This window comes from Sminthopsis crassicaudata, chromosome 1 (assembly GCF_048593235.1).
Source record: "Sminthopsis crassicaudata isolate SCR6 chromosome 1, ASM4859323v1, whole genome shotgun sequence".
Lineage (NCBI taxonomy): Eukaryota > Metazoa > Chordata > Mammalia > Dasyuromorphia > Dasyuridae > Sminthopsis > Sminthopsis crassicaudata.
In genome coordinates, this window is record NC_133617.1 from 661,803,343 (window position 1) to 661,825,313 (window position 21,971).

At 44.3% G+C, this 21,971-nt stretch overlaps 1 protein-coding gene across 4 annotated transcripts in view; it reads right to left on the reverse strand.

Moving 5' to 3' along the window:
- Positions 1-2,213: 2,213 nt before the first annotated feature.
- Positions 2,214-21,971, reverse strand: part of PFKFB4 (6-phosphofructo-2-kinase/fructose-2,6-biphosphatase 4) — a 67,468-nt gene continuing 47,710 nt past the window's right edge. For 3 of the 4 annotated variants that reach the window (XM_074283038.1, XM_074283037.1, XM_074283035.1), the window contains exons 9-14: positions 20,599-20,745; positions 19,433-19,537; positions 14,687-14,816; positions 14,405-14,467; positions 11,850-11,914; positions 5,273-6,700 (exon numbers count right to left, since the gene is read on the reverse strand). In XM_074283038.1, coding sequence (XP_074139139.1) covers positions 6,641-6,700; positions 11,850-11,914; positions 14,405-14,467; positions 14,687-14,816; positions 19,433-19,537; positions 20,599-20,745 — 570 coding nt within the window. In that variant the 3' untranslated portion in view covers positions 5,273-6,640. Of the gene's footprint in view, positions 2,378-5,272; positions 6,701-11,849; positions 11,915-14,404; positions 14,468-14,686; positions 14,817-19,432; positions 19,538-20,598; positions 20,746-21,971 lie in introns of those variants that run through there. The other variant, XM_074283036.1, reaches the window with a different exon arrangement.

Below are 21,971 nucleotides of genomic sequence, written 5' to 3' on the forward strand. Positions count from 1 at the left end.
CACGCTTCTGGGCTTTGAATGCAGATGCCTGGAGGTGGCTGAAGGGATCCTTCAGCTAGTGCAAACCGCTGGCAGATTGGTTCCTAGTGGATCCAATCAAGGATGAGTGGTTAGAAAGATCTAGCTGAGGTGGCTGATCCACCAACCTGATGAATTCTGGTTTCTGTAGCAGCTACTCTTTTATCATCTACAGTATTCTAGAATACAGGAAATGGTAGAGTTAAATCCGTTTAAAAACATCAACCTAAACAGTGGATTTTTCACTGATTAAACTGCTACATAACTGAAGCTTTTACTTGGAGATCTCAAGTGCTAAGTGGAACCCACCATCTCCCAAGGCAGCTCCACTTGGGAATCATTCTACTTGTTGGGAAGATTTTCCCTTCACTGAAATTTTAATTTGGCTTTTTGCAACTTTGACTCATCCCTCCCTGTTCTTCCCTCTGAGCCAAGAAGTCAAATGCTTCTTCCACTCAACAGAAGACTCTTGGACTATCTGAAGAGCTCTCCTGTGTCTCCTCTGACTCCCAAGGCTTCTCTTCCTCAGTTCCTTCAATTGCTCTTCCAGGCTACCTATCATCTAGTTCAAGCCCCCCTGAACACGGCTTCCAGTCGTGGCAAGGCTCAAGATGGGTTCTAGACCAATCATTTCAGGGAAGAGACAGATAGAAAGAATATTTCTTGCAGGAGGTCTTCAGACATTACCTAAAATCTGATGGGACCAAAACCCATTGGGATCCTATTTACATGATTCTCCCTGTCTCCGCCTCTAATTATGGCTAATTTATATGTCTTTCTAATTATGTATGTATGTATTTCTAATTATGGCTATTTTGTATGTCTCCTTATAAGACAGGGAAGGAACAGTGGGATACACTGGATGAGGACAGAAATGGGAATAAGTGAACCTCTGTGGTTGACAAACATTTCACTGTGAAATATTTTTGTCTGATTCCCCCTCTTCTATTTCCTGCTGCCTCACTCCTTTATCTGTTACAGCTCAATAGTTTGGCTCATCTACAGTTTGCGCCTCTGGCCATAGCCTAGTTCTTTATGATGGTCTATCTTTGCCAAGAAAAGCTGACTCTCTCCTGATAGCCTTTTTTGCTCTCAAGTCCCTGATCTTCCCCAGAAGAACAGTTGTGCTCTACTCCATCTCTACTCCAAGGCCCTGGCTTTGTCTCATTTGTTGGAAAATCAGGGGTCCAGAACCCAGGTGATTCAGTAATTAGGAGGAAAAAGAGAAGTTTCAGGACTACACAACCTGGACCTCGGCGGGTCCAGTAGGAATTTTCTTCACTTCAAACCCCAGAGCTGCCCTGGCTTGTGGTCCTTATCTTTCATGACTGGACTGGGCAGATTTGGAAAGCAGAAACTTAAGGGACTTGTAGGTTCTGTTTTTTCTTTTGTTGACTCCAGAGGATCTTCTTAGTTCTGGTAATTTTTCCCCCCAAAAAAATCCAGAACTGGATTGCTGAAAGGAGCCTTGAATGGCCAAGAGGATTGAAGGGGAAGATTGTCATTCTGGGTATGGGATTCAATTCCATTCAACTAACATTATATTATGTTTAGATTTATAAATCTTCCACCAAGATCCAATCACTCAAAAACTTGAGAACCTATACTCATTCAGAATGCAAGCTCAGTTTCTAGCCCTTTTCCTCTCCCCAGTCACCACAACTCTCTCCTTCCTATCTCCAGCTTTGGATTCTCCAACTCGCACCAAAAGCCAGTGGTATTGCTCCTGTGACCTTGAAACACCCGAATCACAGATCCATCCCCAAATCACAAGGCAAATATCAAGAAGCCCGGATAGAGCCAGAGGAGGAGCGAGCTAGGGCCTCCTGTGGGTAAATAATGGTCTCTGGGTACTAAAAACACATCTACTCTACAATTCTGGGCCTCTGTGGTCAGGAAATGCTTCACAGGGGCTGCAAGTAAGAAATTAATTTGCTAAACCCGGCTCAAAACATCTATTTCTGCTCCATCAAGTCAGGAAACAGATACAAAACTGCCCATAGACACTAGAGCAGAGGCCAGTGAAGACATCTAATTTCAAGCAGCATTTTACAGTGAGGGATGTGTTGAAAATATCACAGAAAAAGGAAGGGTCAGTTTATATAGTCACAAGCTGTCCACTCAGCATCCTTCCACGGGGGGCTTGAAGCATGCTTGTAGCTGAACCCTCGAACACACCATCTGGTCTGAGGGCACAGATACTCCTACCCAAGAGCTGGCTGGGGAGCAGATGGCAGGGGGTGTGTGGTGTGTTGGGGCTGGGTAGGCCTCTTCTAGGCCCAAGCCCCCCTAAGCCAGGCTACAGGTGTTTTGGAACGGTCCTCAAGGCCTCCTCTCGGGAGCGGTGAATATCCACATTCTGCAAACACAGAAAAAGGACCATTAGGGCCCCACTGGACTCTTCCTTCGCTTCCCCTCACCCTCCCGGCCACCTCCATTGTCCATGGCTCCAGGAGACTGTCAGTGGCTCAGCTTGGAGCCTTTGGAGATGTCTGTTGTGCTCCAGAGTTCTCAGGGGACCCTTAACCTAAGGAATAGGGGAGGGGGCAACTATAATGGGGCACCCTAAAGCCTGGGAGGTCTTGGATATGGAGTAGCTGGTTCAGAGGTAGGAGGGTAGGGGAAAGGCAGAGGGGGAGGAGAGGTTCAGGGGTGAAAGCCTCCTTGGAGAACTGACAGGATTAATGCTACCCATGCGCTCTCCCTTCCCCTCTTAGCCTCTTGGAACAGGACTTGTGTTTTAGGCAGTCTGATGAGGTGAGGTTCAAACGAAGCTGGAGAAGCGGCCCTCTCTCTGGCAGGTTCAGTCTTATCCACCAAAGCCTCCCATCCTCCCACAGGAAGCCCCCACATGTCACAGGGAAGAAGCCCCTTCAGCACTGGGTACAGCATCTGGCAGACCAAAGAGCTTAATGAACGCTTGTAGATTGATCCTTTTCTCTGAACCAAAGGAAATAGGATACGGATTCTGAGAGTCCTCCTGAGACACAGGAAACAAGAATCCGCCTTGCCAACGTGGTTTCTCTAAATGGTGCAGGGTCACAGTGAGGAGTGAGCTTTCTGCTGTTGCTGACTAGCCCCCCTGAAAGATAAAGGACTGATTCAGCAGCAGAAATCAGCAGCGACTCCTGATTTGTCTGATTTCTTGATTGGTTTCTTGGAGGATGCTCAGGAATGGGCAGAAGCAACCCAAGAGTCTCTTCTTTGCACGTTTTCAGCAGAAGCTGTCTTTATCAGACCTGCCTTAGCCCACCTTCTCTGTTTGTGCAAGGAACAATCCTCAAACTTGGGGACGGTTTGCTTTGGGGAGCCTGTCAGGTGACGGTGTATATTCTGGGGGGAAGTTGCAAAATGAGAAGTTGTAGTCATATAGTGAGCTGGAGAGGGAAGTTGAGTGCTTTAGACCCAAAGAAAAGTAGGTGACCTACAGCCTTCAGACGAGACTCCCTCATCCCCTCCCTCTGATGCCGAATCAGCCATACTTTGGACTCCGCCCCATGGGCTACGTGTTAGCGGAGGATATTGCCAGACTTCCTAATCTAGGGACACTGAAAGGCCTGGTGACCATTACCCGCCCATGTAGCACCTGTTCTTGGTGGAATGGGGTTTCCATGACAGCTTTGAAATGAGTAATAGGAAGATTCTCTACCTCTGAGCCTTGGTTTCTCTACTCAGAGGCAGGGAGGTTGGACCAGGTGATTCCCAAAGTTCCTTCCAGCTCTATGATCCATGTTTTTAATAACTATAGGCAAGGATCTGGCGACTTTTCTGTATCTCTCCTATTCCATGACTGAGGAGCAGAAATAACAGATTTCAAACAGGTCTTCCCCACTCTTAATTGTTGTAGTTCCTCATCCTGCAATTAGCAAGAGTTTTGCATCAAAGTGCAGTGGGATCCTGTCCACCTCAAGCCCACCCTTTTTGGCCCCCTGGATCTGTTTCCACTCCCTTTAGATTTCTCATTTAAATAATAATAATAATGCTTCTCTCTCCTGCAAACATTATAGGGTCAGCCCTTCTCTGGAGGCTGACATACCCCAAGTTAGTCCACTCAGGGCCAGGTGTCCCGGTCAGCTTAGTGAAGGATGAATCACCAGCTCCTCCTCCTCACCCTGTCACACCCAGGTGTATCAGACCCATGGAGCCAAGGTTTCCTTCCTTGGGTCATGGGATATGTTGTAGGGACCTACCACATTCACATCACCAATTCTTTTCCAGCCAGAGATGGAGCACACTGGGCAGGAATTGCTCAGAAGTGTGGGAAATGGGGGAGTGCCCCCTCCTCCCCATCCTGAGGGTCAGCCTGTTGTCCCAGCACAAATGAACCAAGTTTTCCAGGATACGCTGAATTCCAGAATGTTTATTGAGATTAAAGTCCAATTACATGCGTCATGTGGACAAGACACAATACAATTAAGTTTGCAGAAAAGCCCTCCTGGCAGGTGGCAATTCAGTGTAGGTTTCCTAGCATTCCCTCCTGCCCCAGACCCTAACTCTTCCTAATCTAAGACCAAGGCCCTTTGTATGCTGCTGCTCCTGAGAATAGGCACAGATGGCTTAGGAAACAAGGTATATATGGACCAAGGCCCTGGTGGCCAGTGGGACTGACAAAGCAGCAGCAATTTGGTCCTGGCGAAGGGCAGCTGAAGCTGTTCAGGACTGACAGGGCTGTGGGACTCACACCAGTGGCCAGTGAGGGAGTCATGTACCACAGGCTGCTGGGGGCTGCTGGTGACTACTGATGAGTCTCTTGGGCCCAGGATTCCAGGAAGGTAGGTTTCTAAGGGAAAAAGTTCTGGACTTGGGCAGAGGCACTGACCAGTTCCTAAGAATCTCAAGTGTCAGCACAGTGATTTCTGGAAGCACTCTCTTCTAGGTCATCCTACAGGAGACTGAACCTTAGGAATCAGAGCACTGACCACCAAAGGCTACGTCACACAAATATAGGGGTCCTCTTCCCTGTCCCGACAACCACTTCTAGAATCTCCCTCCTTAGTGAGCCTTAGCAATGAACCTCCAGTGCTCAGGGAGCATCTGGGTTTATTCTCTACAAGGCTTCAGCAAAGCAAAGTCTCCAAGCATTCTGTTCTAGGAGCCAAGAGACCTGGCTTCAAGTTCAGGGCCCCCCATGAATCCTCTGCACAAGCTTACTTCCTCATCTATAAAACAGAAATAATGACTTCCCTGCTGACCTCACAGAGTGTTGTGATGCTCCAAGAAGAGAACGTACGGCAAAGCACTGGACAACTGGGAGGAATTGTTATTATTTTTATTAAGCTTCCATAGACACATAAAACGCAGTCATGATCCTTCCATAAAGTGCTTGGGACCACAAGGTCCCAGCCCTGGTCTCCACACCTTTCAAGAAGGACTCAAGCCATAAACCTGATCCACAGGAAAGATGTCCACATACTTCAGAGCTAAAGACTTCAAGAGGACACGAGAAATTTTCCTGATGCTAGTCACATCCACATCTCTTTCTCCTCTGAGGTATTTTAGTTTGAGCAGTTGGCTAGGGGTGAGACTACAGCCACTATCCACCTTGCTAATGAATTTTCACTTGTGATTATATTCACGAAGTGATAACAACAGCTGTCACCTTTCCATGTTAAATCTCAGTATGTAAAATTATGAGAATTTCTGCATGGACAAAGTGACTCAGGGAGACCATAGCTGCTGCTCTAAGAACTCCTGTATGTGTACATATCAACAGGGAGCCGTCACCCCCTTTATAAATTTCAAAATGGATGCAAAACTGGTAAGAGGTGACTAGAACCCCACAGCCCTTGGTAAGTGTGTGAGCACCTGGCGAAGGTTCATTTTGGCTGATGCTTTGCTATATGAAATCTGGTGTGCCCATACGAGGGAATAATGACAGCTGCTGTTTGGAATTTCAGTGTGTGTACAAATCAGCAGTGAGTAAATCTGGTCACAGAGTGGAGTACAGTACTTAGTGATACAACTGGAGGTGGAGGGTGAGTCTGGATACTTTCAGCTCCTGCAGTAGGGGGCTATGGAAATTTCAAATGTTTAAAAGGGAAAGGATATCTGGATCCCTCTAAAGTGAGGGTGCTCAGTGGAAAGATGTTTTTAAGGCAAATAACACTATGAGAAGGCTCTGCCAGCAACAAGCTAAGGTGGACGCGTCCATTGGTCCCTGCCCCACCCCAGGAAATACTCTGGAGATGTGTTTGGGGATTTTGCCCATCAGCAAAATGCACCAGTTCAACAGCTTAGCAGAGAAGGCAATCCAATGGCACTAGTTTGGCTCTCCCCTAGGGCAGTCAACATAGGGAATTTGCTAACATTCAAGTCCGTCATACAGAGGTTTCACAGTGGCAGTTTACTTCGTACAGGTCTGCCTGCTACTGCACATCAGAGTTCAAACACTGGAGTAGAAAGATTGGATGATTAGAAAACTTTGGAGAAGATGAATCAGCAGATTAACTCTAATGATTAATGCAGAACAGGTGCCTGCCTAATTCTGGGGCAGCTCCTTTGGAGCCGAGCCCCTTGGGGGAAAATCTCTTGAAGACAACTCTTGAGTTGATTTAAAAGTGACTAGAATGATTGAGTTTATGAAAACTGCACCACAAGTTTGATGGCTGATGAGGACACAGGTTCACTGGTGAGCAGGGACGGTGACAAGGGCTTCCTCTGGAGGTCTTGAAATGTCTACATTCTGCATAACAAAATACAGGAGAACATTCATCATGCAACAGGAACAGTTACTCTGACACCAAAAAGCTACTTTCTCAAATACAGAGTCCTGTTTACACAATTGGAACCCAAAAATTTACAATTAGCAATTTTTCTATAAAAGTCATTTACAATATTAACTTTAAATATTTGTGATCTTAGAGATGTTCATTTTTATGATGGTCTATTGTGGGAAGGGAAATCTGGAATGGTTTAGGAAAAAAAAACCACTCACTTTTGCCATAGAATCCCCATCCAGCTCTACCTCTCCCTTCCCCCCAAAAAAATCTTGGAGCTGGTTCCTTCTCTCCAGCTGTCCTTAGCATAGCCAAACACAGAAGTGGCTGTGCAGTAGCTGCTTGGTAAATGCCAAGCATTTGAACAAACTGGCCAAGTGTCTCAGAGGCCAGACATATGCTTGACTTTGGAGGTACTGGGACTACAAGGGACCAATAAGAACCAGAAGCGTTTCTTCCCACCCAAAGGTTTGTGTAAGGGCAGCCTTGCACAGCCCGACTGCTGAAGACTGGAGGGAACAGAAACAGAGAAATTCCGTTCTCTTTCCTTTAGCCTGTCAGCAAGGAAGCACATACAATGGGCCAGGCCCTGTGCTAAGTGCTGGTAATACAAAAGAAAGCCAGAAACGCTATTCCTGCCCTCAAGGAGCTCACATTCTAATTGGGGAAGATTTATCTAGGCAGCAAGCATAGAAAGTCTGGGGGGAGGGGGGAGCACCCTATCAACCAGACAAAATGGCAGCCGGGAGGCAGATTCAACTGAAACACAAGGAGGCAAATTTCTTTCTTTGCACATAGCTTGAGGATCCCTGACATCAAACCCTCCTTCAGCTGTTAACGTCAAATCATCTCTCCCATCCAGGGTGTTGGGCCCTGACAACAGTTTTATGTTTGGGCTCCAACTGCACTTGTAGCCCGTGAATTGTCTCGAGCAATAACTTGAAGGATACTTGTCCAAATGGGAGTAGGGCACAGCTCCATCCTCATTACCAAAGTAACTTAAATTACTTAAGAGAAAATCTTGTACCTCTGATGGCCTCTGACCATTTCAGAGAAAGCCATGCTCCCACTTCAAAAAATCAACTTCCTAAGTACAAGATGGGGAAGCATGGCTGGACAACAAATTGTATGTGAACTGCATGGAAATCAAAAAACTGTGATCTTAGGTTACAGGGGAAAAGCATGGTGTTCAAAACATGAGAAATGCTGGGTTTATTGTAGCTTGACAGTCTGCACAATTCTGAAGTATTGTGTCCTTTTACACCAAATTGACAAGTAGGATTGGTGAGAGGACTGGCAACCATTGTTATACAAGGATCAGTTGAAAGAAAGGAATTTTTAGTCTGGAAGAGAGACTTCTTGGGAGAGAGCAAGGAAAAAGAAACATCATGGTTTGTTTTCAAATATTTGGAGGATTTTCTTATGGGAAAAGGATTATACTTATCCTACTTAAATTAGCCTCAGAGAGCAAAAGGTAGAGGGAAGAGACAGTTTCAGTATTTTTAGCAACGCAATGGCTCGCTAGGATCCCAAAGCACTGATGTGGAAGCATGTTTGAAATATACATTTTTTTTGACATGGTCAATGAGAATTCATCTTGCTGGCTTATGCACATTTGCTACAAGAGATTTATTTCTCCTTTCCAATAGAGGTAAATGGTTAGAGAAAAATCAATGTGTTCACTGACCAAAATTAAATTTATAAAGAACCTTAAAACATGTTGGCATCTTTCTCACCGAAGGTCTTCAAGCAAAGGATGGATAACTACCTACTTGAGATGCTGTGATAGAATGTCTGCTCAAATTTGGATTGGTTTAGAGCAGGGATCCTTAAATTTTTTGTCATGGGCTGTTTGGCACCTGCTGAAATTTATGAACTTCTGTTAACATTTTAAAATACATAAAATAAAACTTAGGTTTACAAAGAAAACAATTCCTACTGAAAGTGAGAAGAGTTGACATGCTGGGCCTGCTACATGTTGTACATAGTTGTATCCTGCATTTCCTCAGGGAGGGTTTCTTTCTCCATTGCAATGACCCTACTGATGTTACATATAACATCAAGCAAAATTCCTATCTCCCCATAAGGGCCTAGACAGAACCAGCAGCTTTAGGATATAATGAATTCTTCCCCTGACTACACCCACATAAGCATGCATCTTTCTTTAACCCCTGATGTAAGGGGGATGATATATCTAATGTCCACCATAGTCTAGAATACGATTCCCAGTGACAATCCCCCATCCAGAGGAAGACCTATCATCCACAGCTATTTCAGGGCAATAGGTAAGAATGCACTGAGTCCTGAGTTGAGTATGTCCTATTACAGATTCAGGGGCTTAGGAAACCTTGATATAACCTGAAATTGAAAGTGGATGGAAATAAGGTGTTAGGTTGTTGTTTTTTTTTTTTTTTTTTTTTTTTTTTTTAACTATTTTCAGAAAATAGCTTCCTTTTTTTTCTGCTAGTATTCCAAAGTTTTAGTAACAGAAAAATTAAAGTGTGATCCCAGAATTCCAAAAACTTCCCAGAGGCAGTGTGACAGTGCTGGGCTTGGAGTCAGCCAAGGTTCCAATTCCAGCTCAGAAACCCATGAGACAGGCAAGTAAGTCTCTTAGTGTCTCTAATGTGCCTTTACACCGTCACTGGAAAAATGAAGAGGGACAGCTAGGTGACGCAGTGGATAGAGCACCAGCCTTGAATTCAGGAGGACCCGAGTTCAAATCTGGTCTCAGACACTTAACACTTCCTAGCTGTGTGACCCTGGGCAAGTCACTTAACCCCAGCCTAAAAAAAAAAAAAAAGATATGCAGCACCTATCCCACAGGGCTGTTGAGAAGCTCAAATAAGATACGATGATAGAGAAGAAGCTTTTGCAAAACGTAAATCATTATCAACAAATTATCACTCAACACTACTCTATTACAAGCTAGAAAATGGTCATCTAAGCATAGGAGGGGCTACCAGTGACCTCAGTCTGATGCTCATCCCCTATTTTGTCCCCAAGACACAGGACAATTCTGGCTTCCAGACTAATCAATGCTGAGCAGACCCCAGGGCTGAGGTGGCTGACTTGAGCCAAATTAGTGCAACTACAAAACAGCTAAAGGAGAATGTTGCAGAATGAGAAAGAGCAAGCCTGGCCCCAAGAGGAAACAAGAGGAGAACACTCTTCCTGCTCCTCTGCAGGGACACAGCTTATATTTCCTGAATTTTCTGATGCACTGCTTGGTTTTGTTGATTTTTTTTTTCTGTCTTTTTCTTTAAAAATCTTCTTTGTTAAATAGCTTGGCTTTCTGGGAGGTGAGAAGAGAAGGGATACAAAGACAAATAGAGGCAATGTAAAAATAAAACACATTCCTAAAATTCTATTTTTTAAAAAATTAGCCTTGCATAGATGGTGCCTCTAGGTCTGGCATTCTCCAACAACATTCTCCTAACTACCAGTGCCCAGCTCTGCCTTCGGGGAGGAGGAAGCAGGATGGACACTTCTTGGCTTTTAGCGGAACAGATGCCCCTGGGCCTTTTAATTCAGATGGAAGTTTTCTCCTTGCAGACCATGCCCAGCTTCTCTCTCTGTAGTCTGTTCAGGTATGGAGAATTATTGGGAAGATGCTCTGTGCTTTTGCAAACAAGTCCTAGGAGCTTTCCCAAGCAGTCCCTAAAGAAAGCTTCCCAAGCGAGCCCAAGCACTTGAGCAGTAAATTCCCTCCTCGGGGATTTGAGGGCCCCTGAATCCATCTTGCGTCCAGCCCCACTGCTTCTCCTGATGCTGTCCCTGGGGCTGGTGGTGCTGGATCCATGTTTCCATGTTCCAGGGTTAGCCGGGCAGCCAGTTGGTTCAGTGCCACAAATATTCAGTACTTCCAGCTGGGCAAATGTTCAGTAATTCCTCCCTTGCCCCGCTGTGGGTCTAGAAGGCAGAGTCCTTGGAATGTATGCTAAATGTATTGCGATTTCCAAGAAAATCTGCATTCTGCATGACTGCAGAGAAGCCAAGAACGGGTGTCCAGGTGGGAAAGTTCAGAGTTACAAACTAAAGTGGGAAGGCTTACCCAGCAAATAGCTGGATCCTGAGTGGGTGGCGAACTTTGGTGCTCTCTTCCGGCCCGCCCCCTTGCCTCTCATAGTCTAAGGGACCACTTAGGAGGTGCACAGGGGACAAGAAGCATGCCTGATGGCTACATAAATTGGCGTTAAGGCCAGTGTCCAAGGCGGTCCACAGACCACAGCGAACACCTGGCTCTCCCTTCTCCAGTGTGCTCCAAGAAGATGCCAGACGGCAGATCTTTGTCATTCCCAGAATGACCAGCGCCATCTTTCTCCACAGCACCTGACCAATCTCTTCAGGACCTGGTGAACTCCCTATCAATGGTCACCGAGGATCAGAGAGCAGCAGGACAGGTCAGAGGAACAAAGCTGAGAGGGAGAGGTCAAAGGGGAAGGAGAACCTGCTCCCAGGTCCACATGACCTATCAGAGATGACAGGAGCACACGGACTACTTTCCTGCATAAATTGTCTTTTCACTTGCGTCTCATGGCCAGGTCAGGGTCCATGTGCACAATGCTCCCGAAGCTCTGAGAAATCAGAACAGATTCCTAGAACTCCCGGGAACTTGGAGCCAGTCCTCTGATGCCAAGCAGATAAATGCTGGTAATCAGCTCTAAGGGCAGGCTGAGTGCCCCTTGTGATCCCATTTAACTCTTTCCATCAACCTAAACACCCTCAGCTCTGACCATGGCACAACTCGGGAAGAGCCGAGCTCATATACAAGGTCAGACACTTGCTAGAAACGTGACCCTGGACAAGGCCCACTTAGTGCTTTTTTGTCTCTGTTTTCTCTTCCATAAAACAGGGATAATAACAACAGCACCTCCTCCCAGGGCAGGACCAAACAATAATTACAAAGCACTTAGCACAGCGCCTGGCACATAAATATTAGCCATTGTTAGCTGTTATTATCCTGCCTCCGGCTGGGCACTGGTATTGTAGAACATAAACTCCCAGTGGGTAGGGACTATCTTGGTTTGGGGCTCTTAACCTTAGTTTCTAGTATAGCCTCTGACCTCAGTTAACAATTGATAATTAGTGATTGGTAGCGGGGCCCACTCCTACCTCAGGTCTGTCTCTGTGTGTGTTCACAGCTTCAACATTGAGGAATATGGATTCCAATTTACAACCTGCAGATTACAAGACAAAGCAGATTAATTGGATAGAAACCACGTGATCTCTGTGCCCGTCCAGCACCAGGCCCCCCAAGGCTGTCTTTAATCCTAGTTTCTCTTCCCCTTTATAGTTTCTCCATTGATGATCTATCACTCCCATTTAGTATCTGAATGCATGTGACCCTCAGATTTCTATCTCTGATGCTGACCTCTCTCTTGTACTTTAACCATGTATTTCCAACTGCTTGCATCAATACAAATGTCCTGCCAGCACTATGAATTCAGTATGTGCAAAATTAAATTCATCATCTCTTCCTTTACCTGACCCTCTTGTTAATGTCTCTATTGCAAAACCCTCTCCCCTAGATGGCAGGTAGTTCAATAATGTCTCTTTTTTAAAAACAAAAAAATAAAAAACAACAACAACAACAACAACAACAACAACAAAAAAAAAAAAAACCAAGAAGTTTTGACATTTTTTTAGGCTTCAATTATTTTCCTCACTTTTTCCCTCCTTCCACTCCTTCCTTGAGGTCCAAAATGAACAGTTAAAAAAAAAAAAAAAAAAAAAAAAAAAAAAAAAAAAAAAAGGTAAAAATATCTGCAACACTAATTAACAGGTCTAAAAAGCCTGATGTCCTAAGTAGTACTGTGTACCCAGAATCCCCTGTTTCTGTATAGAAGCAACTCCTTTGGGCTCAAAGTCTGTGGCTCCAACTGTTTTGCTGTTATCTTTTCCATTTTTTTGGTTGGGTTTTTTTTTTTTTTGGGGGGGGGGATGGGGGAAGAAATCTTTTTACTTTGCATCTGTTCATTTTTGTCTTTCCAGGCTACTTCGACAGAGGCATTATTTCTTACAATATATTCCTATCACATTACATCCCTAATCCTCAATTTGTTTAGTCATTCACCAATCAAATGACATTTGTTTTGCGTTTTTTTGGTTGCCACAAAAAGAGCTGCTAGAACTATCGTGGTGTCGGTGGAAGGGGTGGGCGTGGGCGTGTTTCTTTTTGTCATGAACTTTTTTTCTATTTTGCTTGATAATGCCCCTCCCCACTCCCCCAGAAGTTGGACCAGGTGTTCTAAAAGTTCCCTTCCAACTAAGTCTCAGGATTCTGTGATTCTCTCTGTGCTCCACTCTTCATGACACTGACGGAGGAATCTTCCTACAGCACACTCTGAACATAATGCTGCTTTGCACTTCAGTAGCTCCTCACTGCTTAATGAACAAAGTATAAACTCCACGAGCAAGGCATTCAGTGTCTCCCAGAGCTCGGCCCCAACCTATCTTCCTAACTTTATTTCATATTGTCCTCTTTCACATGATCTGTGCTCCAGCTTATGCACAGTCCTCCAGCATCATCCTGCCCTCTTCTATCTCCCTGATTTGTTTGTGCCAACTTCTATACCTGGAACAGGCTCCCCAGCTCTCTAGCCCATCTCCTCTATATCTATTGAACATCCAACTCAACTGCTACAAGTTCATGAAATGTGCTAATATTCCCAGCAATCTCCCACCCAAATCTCCCCATAATACCTTAGATAAGTATTCTAACTAGTATTGGACTTACCTGTGCATATGAATAATCTCTTTATTAAACTAGTTTCTATTTTATTCCCTAAATTCCATAAGGACTGAAACCACATCTACTTTCACCTTTGCATCATCCCCCAGTGCCAACCCCAACAAGGCTTTGCACACAGTAGGCTCTTAAATGCTTCTGAATTCACTTGAAAGGAATTTTATCTGAGACCACTTCAGTGGTGGAAGATTTCCCCAAAGGGGGCCCAAGAAGCAGCTAGACCAGCTCTAGCAGCTGCAAGGTCATATTACAATCTCACCCCTTCATAGCATTTCTCAAATTCAGTATAACCCAGGCTTGAATAGGATCAGCTAATTCCCTTCTAATTGTAACAGCAAACCCGTGGCCACTACTGCCCCCTCCCCCAAAAAAGTGCTCTGCATCTTAAGCCAGCACTTCCTCAAGCTCTCCCCAAGGCAAGATGGCTTAGGAAGAAATCTGCTTGGGAAATGTGTGTGTATACGGGATAGACAGACACTCTCTTAGAGAAGGGCTAAAATGAATAAATGTCCCAGTACAGAAAAGCAATAATAACAATATAGAATCCACACACCTTTGCTTTAAAAGCTACAATCTTTGGAACCTTACACATATACAGTAACTTAGGAAAAATCTCTTCTTAGGTCACTTTCATGAATCTCTTGTCCACTAAAGCAATCTTAGACTGTCACTCTTATTTATTCAGATCCCTGGAGTTTCTGGCCAGATCACAGCCCACATTATTTTTTTTTTTTTCCCCTGAGGCAGTTGGGGTTAAGTGACTTGCCCAGGGTCACACAGCTAGGAAGTGTCAATTGTCTGAGGCCAGAGTTGAACTCAGGTCCTCCTGACTTCAGGGCTGATGACACAGCACACATTCTATGGCACATTCAGGCAGAGTGACTGAGCTGGGAGATAAACAGCAGGTCTTTTTCCTTACCGTAGGCCACTGGGGTTAACTTTAAAACTGTGTGCAGCGGGCATTTGAGATAAGGCAGCTGTTCTGAGAAATACAAATGGAGAAGAGAGTTAGTCACATCCCAGAAAAACTGAATCCTCCCAAAGCACACACAGCTTCTACTGAAAGGCCTGTGCCCAAGCCCACCACAGGCACCACCTGTGCCCACTGCCCTTCTACGACACATGGCACAAACACAGACACCTCAGGAAGCGGAGGGTTCCCAGGGTGGGGCTGGGCCACACCACTCTTTGACCCCCCTACCTGCAGTCTTGTCTAGAAAATAGGCAAGCAGGCAGCGCATTACGGCCTGGTGACAGATCACCAGGACGTTCTCTTGTCTCTCCAGCTCCATAATGACTGGCTCCAGTCTCTGTACAAGGTCTTCATAAGACTGAAAGAGAACAGAACATCTGTGTACAAGTGACAGCTTCAATTCCCCCAGGTTAGATCCCTCTTTTTCCTTTTCAATTCCAGCAGGGGTAGAATGGGATGGAGTGGATTGAAGAGGGACAGTGGCCAGATCCAGGGGCCGGATTGTGCAAACAAGAGCCGCGAGTACATAAAACACCTCTTCCCAATGCTAGTCTTGAAAATATTCTTCCTAAATCTGGGTTTTTCTTTTTCTAGTAAGGCAGAAGCTGATCCACAGTGAGGCAGCAGGACAAGGGTAACTTGGGCTCCAGCCTCCTCTCCAAGTATATCCTAACCACTGGTTTCAATGCAATCACTTTTGTGCTCCAGTGACTGATGTTATAACCACAACTCTCATCTATACAGAGTCCTTCCTGTAGACTCCTTCTACAGATGGCCAGGGCATCTAGTTGGCACAGTGCCAGGCCTGGAGTAAGGAAGACCCAAATTCAAAACTGGCCTTAGATATTTACTTGCAGTTTGACCCCATTTGTCTCCTCAAGTCAGCAAGACTCCTCTCCCTGAGTTCCTATCTGTCCTCAGACACTGACTTCGCTGTATAACCCTGAGCAAGTCACATCACTTTGTTTGCCTCTGTTTCCCCATCTGTAAAATAAGCCAGTGAAGGAAATAGCAATCCACTCCAGTTCTCTGTCAAGAAAACCCCAAAAGGGGATCATGAAGAGCCAGACATGACTAAAAACGACTAGAGAAGACCAGGTAGCAGCCCCAACACGGACACAGTCAGTGACAGAGCACTCTCTATGCTCATGAGGGAGTAAATACTGAACATCGAATTAAAATCCCAGATCCTTTTCACATGAACTCTTATTTAGCCATAGTTCCCTTATTCTAAAACTGCACAGTAGCATCAGTAGTACTAGTATAAACTCCATGAGCAAGGCATTCAGTGTCTTTCAAACTTTTATTTCACATTATTGTCTTTCACATGATCTGTGTACTACTATTACTACTACTACAGTGAATGTCAGAAAGTACAAGGTGAGCAACTCAAGGCAGCAACCTGCAACAATCCACAATGCTTAATGCTACAATTATTTTATTCAAGTGAAGGAGAATCAATGGAAAGTCACTGTAGACTGACTTTAAGCAAGCAGACTACTCTATGAGAGTGAGATAAGAAAGGGAAGGTTTAATTCAGGAGCACCCAAGTGTCCATGGTGTTTAAGGATCCTAAAGCATCAGTCCTTTTTTTAATTAATAGAGCATTTATATAGGGCTAACACCCAGCACAGCCTCCTGGGATGTCTGGTCAGTATCATATGCCATGGAAGGGCAGTTGGGAACAGAAGGTATCTGTGGTGGGTTTTGGGTAAAGGCCTTTCAGTAGAGGTTGTGATAAGACAGTTCTTTCTTTGTGATATGACTAACTTTCCTCCACATGTGTATTCCTCAAAACAGCTGCTTTATCTCCAGTGCCTGCTGCACACAAATTTAAAGCTAACCCTAGCGGCCTAGAGTAAGGAAAGAGAACTGTTATGTTATCTTCCAACACAATCCCTTTGCCTCAACGTGCCAAAGATTGAGTTGTAGAAATGAGTGTGGACCACAAAATAGCATTTTCACTCTTTTTATTGTTGTTTGCTTGCGCTTTATTTTCTTTCTTACTTTTTTCTGATTTTTCTTGTGCAGCATAAATGTATAAATATGCATGCATACATTGGATTTAACATATACTTCTACCATGTTTAATAAACATTAGATTACTTGCCATCTAAGTGAGGAGGGGGGGGGAAGAGGAAAAATTGGAACACAAGGTTTTGCAAGGATTAATGCTGAAGAATTGTCTATGCATATGTTTTGAAAAATATCTTTTTACATCAGAAGTTCTGAATCTTTCTGTGTGATATGGACTTCTCAGATGTTGTTAGATAACATAAAATATATAGGATTACAAAAGAGGCCAAATACAAAGAGTCACAGTTATCAAAATAATAACAAGACAAGTTTACGGACTCTAGGTTAAGAACTCCTAATTTCGTACAGCAGTGTTATCTATAGAGGCACTCCTGGAGTCTACAAGGTCAATAACTGTGACGTCAGACTCTGGGTCCTCAAGAAGCACCTTCTGGGAACAGCTAGATGGCACGGTGAATAGAGGACCGGCTGTGAGTTCAAATTCGGCCTTAGACACTTAACACATCCTAGCTGTGTGACCCTGGGCAACTCTCATCCCCTCTCCGAAACAAACAAATAAAAAACAATTTAAAGAAGCATCTGCTGATCTAGGGGCAAAAGCATCTGTATCAGCTATTGGGTGACAAAAGACAGATTCCATGCAAGAGTTTGCAGGCCATTCAAATGACCTGAGAGCTTCCCAGAAATGATGACTTCAAGGGACCTAAAAGGGAGGACTTCCAAACCTAGCTTTCTTCAAATATCTTTCAAAACTCTGTGGCCAATGAGGCAATCAATCTTCCTTCCTCTCTCCCTTTCTTTGTTTCTTTTATTTTCAGTCCCTAACTTTTTCCCTTTCTCCTTTCCTTCCTTTACCCATTTCAAATATTTGTTGTCACAAATTTCCATTCTAGTCAAGTTCAAAGAAAAAATAAAATAGGCTTCATTCTAAACTTGGAAGTCTATCAGTTCTCTTAAATGGAGGTAGGTAGAATGTTTTCTCATGAATGCTTTGTAATTATTATTGGTTACTGCTCAGAGTTGTTAAGACTTTTGAAGTTAATTATCTTTACAACAAAAATAAATACTGTTGTTATTATATAAATTGTTTTCCTGGTGATGCTTACTTCATCAGTACATTCACATTTTCTCAGGTTTTTCTGGAACTACCCTCCCTTTAGTTCTTAAAACACAATAGTATTCCATCACATTTACTTACTATAACTTGTTTAATCATACCTCCGTTGGTGGGACATCCTTTTAGTTTCCAATTCATTGCTACCACAAAAAGCTTCCCCATATGCAAAGTTTATAGCTTTAGAGAGCATAATTCCAAATTGCTTTCCAGAATGGCTGGACCAGTTTGTAGCATTACCAACAGTGCATTAAAGGACTTATTTTCCCACAGCTCTTCTACCATTTGTCATTTCTTTTCTTTTTTGTTAAATTAGGTAATCTGATTATAGTAGTACTGTGGAGTTATTTTAATTTACATTTTTCTAATTATTAGTGATCAGGGGCAGCTAGGTGGCGCAGTGGATAGAGAGCACCAGCCCTGAAGTCAGGAGGACCCGAGTTCAAATCTGGTCTCAGACACTTAACACTTCCTAGCTGTGTGAGCCTGGGCAAGTCACTTAACCCCAATTGCCTCAGCAAAAATAAAATAAAATAAAATAATTATTAGTGACTTAGAGCATTTAAACAACATGGCTACTGAGAGTTTGGATTTCTTCCTCTGAAAACGTTTCTATCCTTTAACCATTTATCAATTTATGGGGGGCGATTTTTCAAATCAAACCATTACACTAAACTCAATCGACAGTACCTGGGGAGAGGCTAACTGTCCTTGGGAACTTTCAGATCAGAGATCTGCCTGTTTTGTTTAACTCTTAGCAGGCGGCCAACAGGAAGTCTCCATTGCTTTAAAAAAAACCTTAACTTTAGCTTTTTATTCTGAACTTAAAGATCACATAACATGAGTATTTGCATAATTAACAGGAAAAAAAAAGGAGGAATAAATGTGGAACTTCAGATCTCAAGTATAAAATAAGTCCATTCTTTCCTGATTCTGTTTCTTTCTGATCTTCCTTCTATCTTGCTCTTGGCATTTTTAAAAATCGATGTCTCAGTGAGTTCCTTTTTTTTGGATACTCCAGCTCTATTTGCTCTCATCCTTCAACCCTTCAACCCTCCCCTACTGGGAAGAAGTCCATGTACAAATCTGTCCAATTAAGCAAATTCTCAGACTGAGTTTGCACCACTGCAAATGGCCAGAAGGGGGCAGCAGCTACACCAGGTTACTCCGGAGCTCCGGACATAGGCGAGCTCTAAGTGGCGGGCACAGTCCTTGCATGGGGCCGGGAGCCCCCCTAAGGGGCCGGCACAGCTGAGGTCTCACACTGGCAAGGCCCAGGGTCCCGGGCCCAAGAAAGGTGGAGGGAACCCTTCCCAAGTTCATGGGGGTGAATCAGGCACTTCATTGGGCACTTCTCCAACACTGGCAATTATTTCTAGTGTCGAAAGAGGCCAGACCTCCTTCAGAGACCAGGGAAACCACACCAAGTCAGCATCTCCACCATCCCTGGGCCATGCCCTGAAGGCCAGACCACTCGGAATCAGGACCGGTCAAGTACTGAGGAGAGCCCGGCTCTCTATGTGTCCAAGGCAAGAGACAATCGGTGACTCAGATCAGATCAGCAAAACTTGGAAGGCCTATTTATAGCTAGACCGAAGTTCTTATCTTAGGGTCTGTGAACTGATTTTCTAATATTAATATTATGATGGCTGTAATTCACTATTTTTAATTTCCTTTGTGATCCTAGGTATTCAGTGTCCCCCCACCCCAGGGAACTGGGGGTAAGCACCCATGTCCTAGACAATGAAGCTACAGACAAACCCTCTTCTCTTCAGCCCAGCCAAAATAGGCAAGTCGTAAACCAGGCCCTGAAAGACACATACCTCTCCCTTTGGGTATCGGTATCTATATTTGTCTTGATCTCTAAGTGCAAATTCCAAAGGGTGATGCTCCTGAATTTCTTCATAAGTCATCTCTTCACAGACACCCTTGAAAACAAGGCCAGAAGGCATTAGCTTTATCGCCCCTCCCCCAGACCATAATTCTCTTATCCTTAGAGCTTATTCTGCCCTCCAGCCCTGGAGACATTAGCATTATTATGGGATAATTAGAAATTATGCCATATACTTTGGAGCTCTCAGTCTCTTAAGTATTGTCCACCTAATTCTGAGCCTTCAATATTCTACCTATTATTCCTTCATCCTCAGCCTAGAAAAACGAGGTCCACATGAAGGGACACCACTTTGTGAGAAGGATAGACTCAGGGTTCAAGTAGCTTGCCAGCTGTGTAGGTAAGTTAGGAACTTTCGCTCCCCTTTCTGACTGGTAGGATTTCCAAGTGTCAGCGGAGAAACAAGGAAAATAAAATGTATAACGGGCAGCTTGTGTTAAGGGCAGAGAGGGTTCCAGGAGTTTAGAAAAACAAAAGCCCCTGGGGACTGGGGTTAACAGAACTTCCTAGAAGAGGAGCATCTAAGCAATGGCTTGAAGAACGAAAGAAGTGGGAAGGCTTCCAAGCAAGGAAAAGTATATTAGTAAAGAATAGGGTTGGGAATCTATATAGGGTTTAACAGCAAGGAGTCATCTCCATGGAGAATAAACAGAGGTAGAAGATACAACTGGAAGACAAGCTCAGACCATATCATAGAGTCCTGGCAAGGCCAGTAAAGATACTGGTGGACTTCATTATAGAGAGTCCTTACCTTGCGGACATTTAGGAGCTAATAAAGCATTGTGAATAGGGAAGTGATACGAACAGTTCTAGTCATTAGGGAAATTACTCTAGCAGTCTATTTGGGACAGACCAAAGGATGGAAGGAAGCAACAGGTAGGCAGCTGATTTAGATGTCCAGGTAATGAGGGTCTGACCTAGCACAAGCCCTTCGTGTGGAGATGGGAGGACCCCTGCCAGGGCACCAGTCCCGGAGATCATTTTTTCAGTCCAGTTTTTTCCCACTTCAGGACGTATACCCTGGACATGTACCCAGTGATCTATGGGCGAGCAGGTGAGGGGGTGTGATATCCACTGCAATGGCAGCAGGGAACTTACCGCATCAATTTCATTCAGAACCTTCCACTGCTCATAGGGGACCCCCAGGGCCTCTGCAGTTTGAATTGTCCTCTTCATCTGGCTGGTCCAAACCTTCAGATCTTTGATATTCTGATCATTAATGAACTGGGCCAAGATCTTGGCAAACTGGGGGTACAAAGCAAAATCAGACTCCGCACTCAGACTTCCTTTTACTCCTGGATTCCCTGAACTCCCCAGAGCAGAAACCACCCAGTCCAAAGGAGTCACAGCACCTATCGCTTGTTTTTCATAAAACTTGAGAACACCGCCTCCCCCCCCATTCCCTCAACCAAACACACTCTTGTTCTGATTGTAGGGCTGTACAGATGGATCAGCCATATCTCATCCAGATCAATTCTAATTATGAATGGTTATGGTTATCTTCTAGATTGCCCGAGTGAAGGACAGTGGTTCGGAGGTCAGCATGTATTCCAATAGGAAGTCCTGCTGCTCAAATGTTTTCAGACTTCTCCTGCCTGTGGTCAAAGGAGTGGCAGCATGGGTCTGGCTCCCCCCAAGCTAAATTCACCCCTATCAACTGGGGACCATGATCTTTTCCTCCTTGTACCCCACAGTTCCCTCAGATCACTGCTCCCAAATTCTCATGCCTTTCACAGCCAAACTCCTAAAAACCAAAACCACAAAAATAAAACCTATTTACATGCCTGGCCCCCGTGGCCAGCCGCCTCTCACTTACTTCTCAGCCCCTTGTGATCTGGTTTCTGACTACATCACGCAATTGAAACTTCTCTTTCCTAAGTTACCAATGATCCTATTGCCAAATTTAGTAGATTTTTCCTAATTTGACCTTTCTTTAGCAATTTACATTCTGACATATTTATTATCTCCCCACTGAGTTTTTGATTTTCTCTGCCCTCTCTTTGTTTTTCTTCCTCCTCTGTGATCAGTCTTCAGTCTTACAGACCTCAACCCCCTAATTAGGGATTATCCAAGGTCTGAGACCCTCATGATCTCTCTCTCAGTTATCAGCCCAGCTTTCATAGTTTCTATTATGACCAATTTATGCAGATGACTCACAAATATATACACTTTGCCCTGAGGTCCAATCCTGCATCTTCAGCTGACTCTTGGACATTTTGAATTGGATGTCACAGAGATATTTCAAACACATCATTTCTAAAACAACTCATTATCTTCCCTCATCGCTGCCCAAATCTCCCATCCTCCAAACTTCCTAATTTCAGTCTGGGTACCACCTTCCTTTCAGGTGCCCACATTTGTAACCTAGTCATTCCCAATTCCTACCTCCAACCCAAGTTCTTTCCCGATCCTTCCAGCAACCAGGATGTTGTTTAGTCATGGCCAATGTTTTGTGACTTTACCAGCTACTA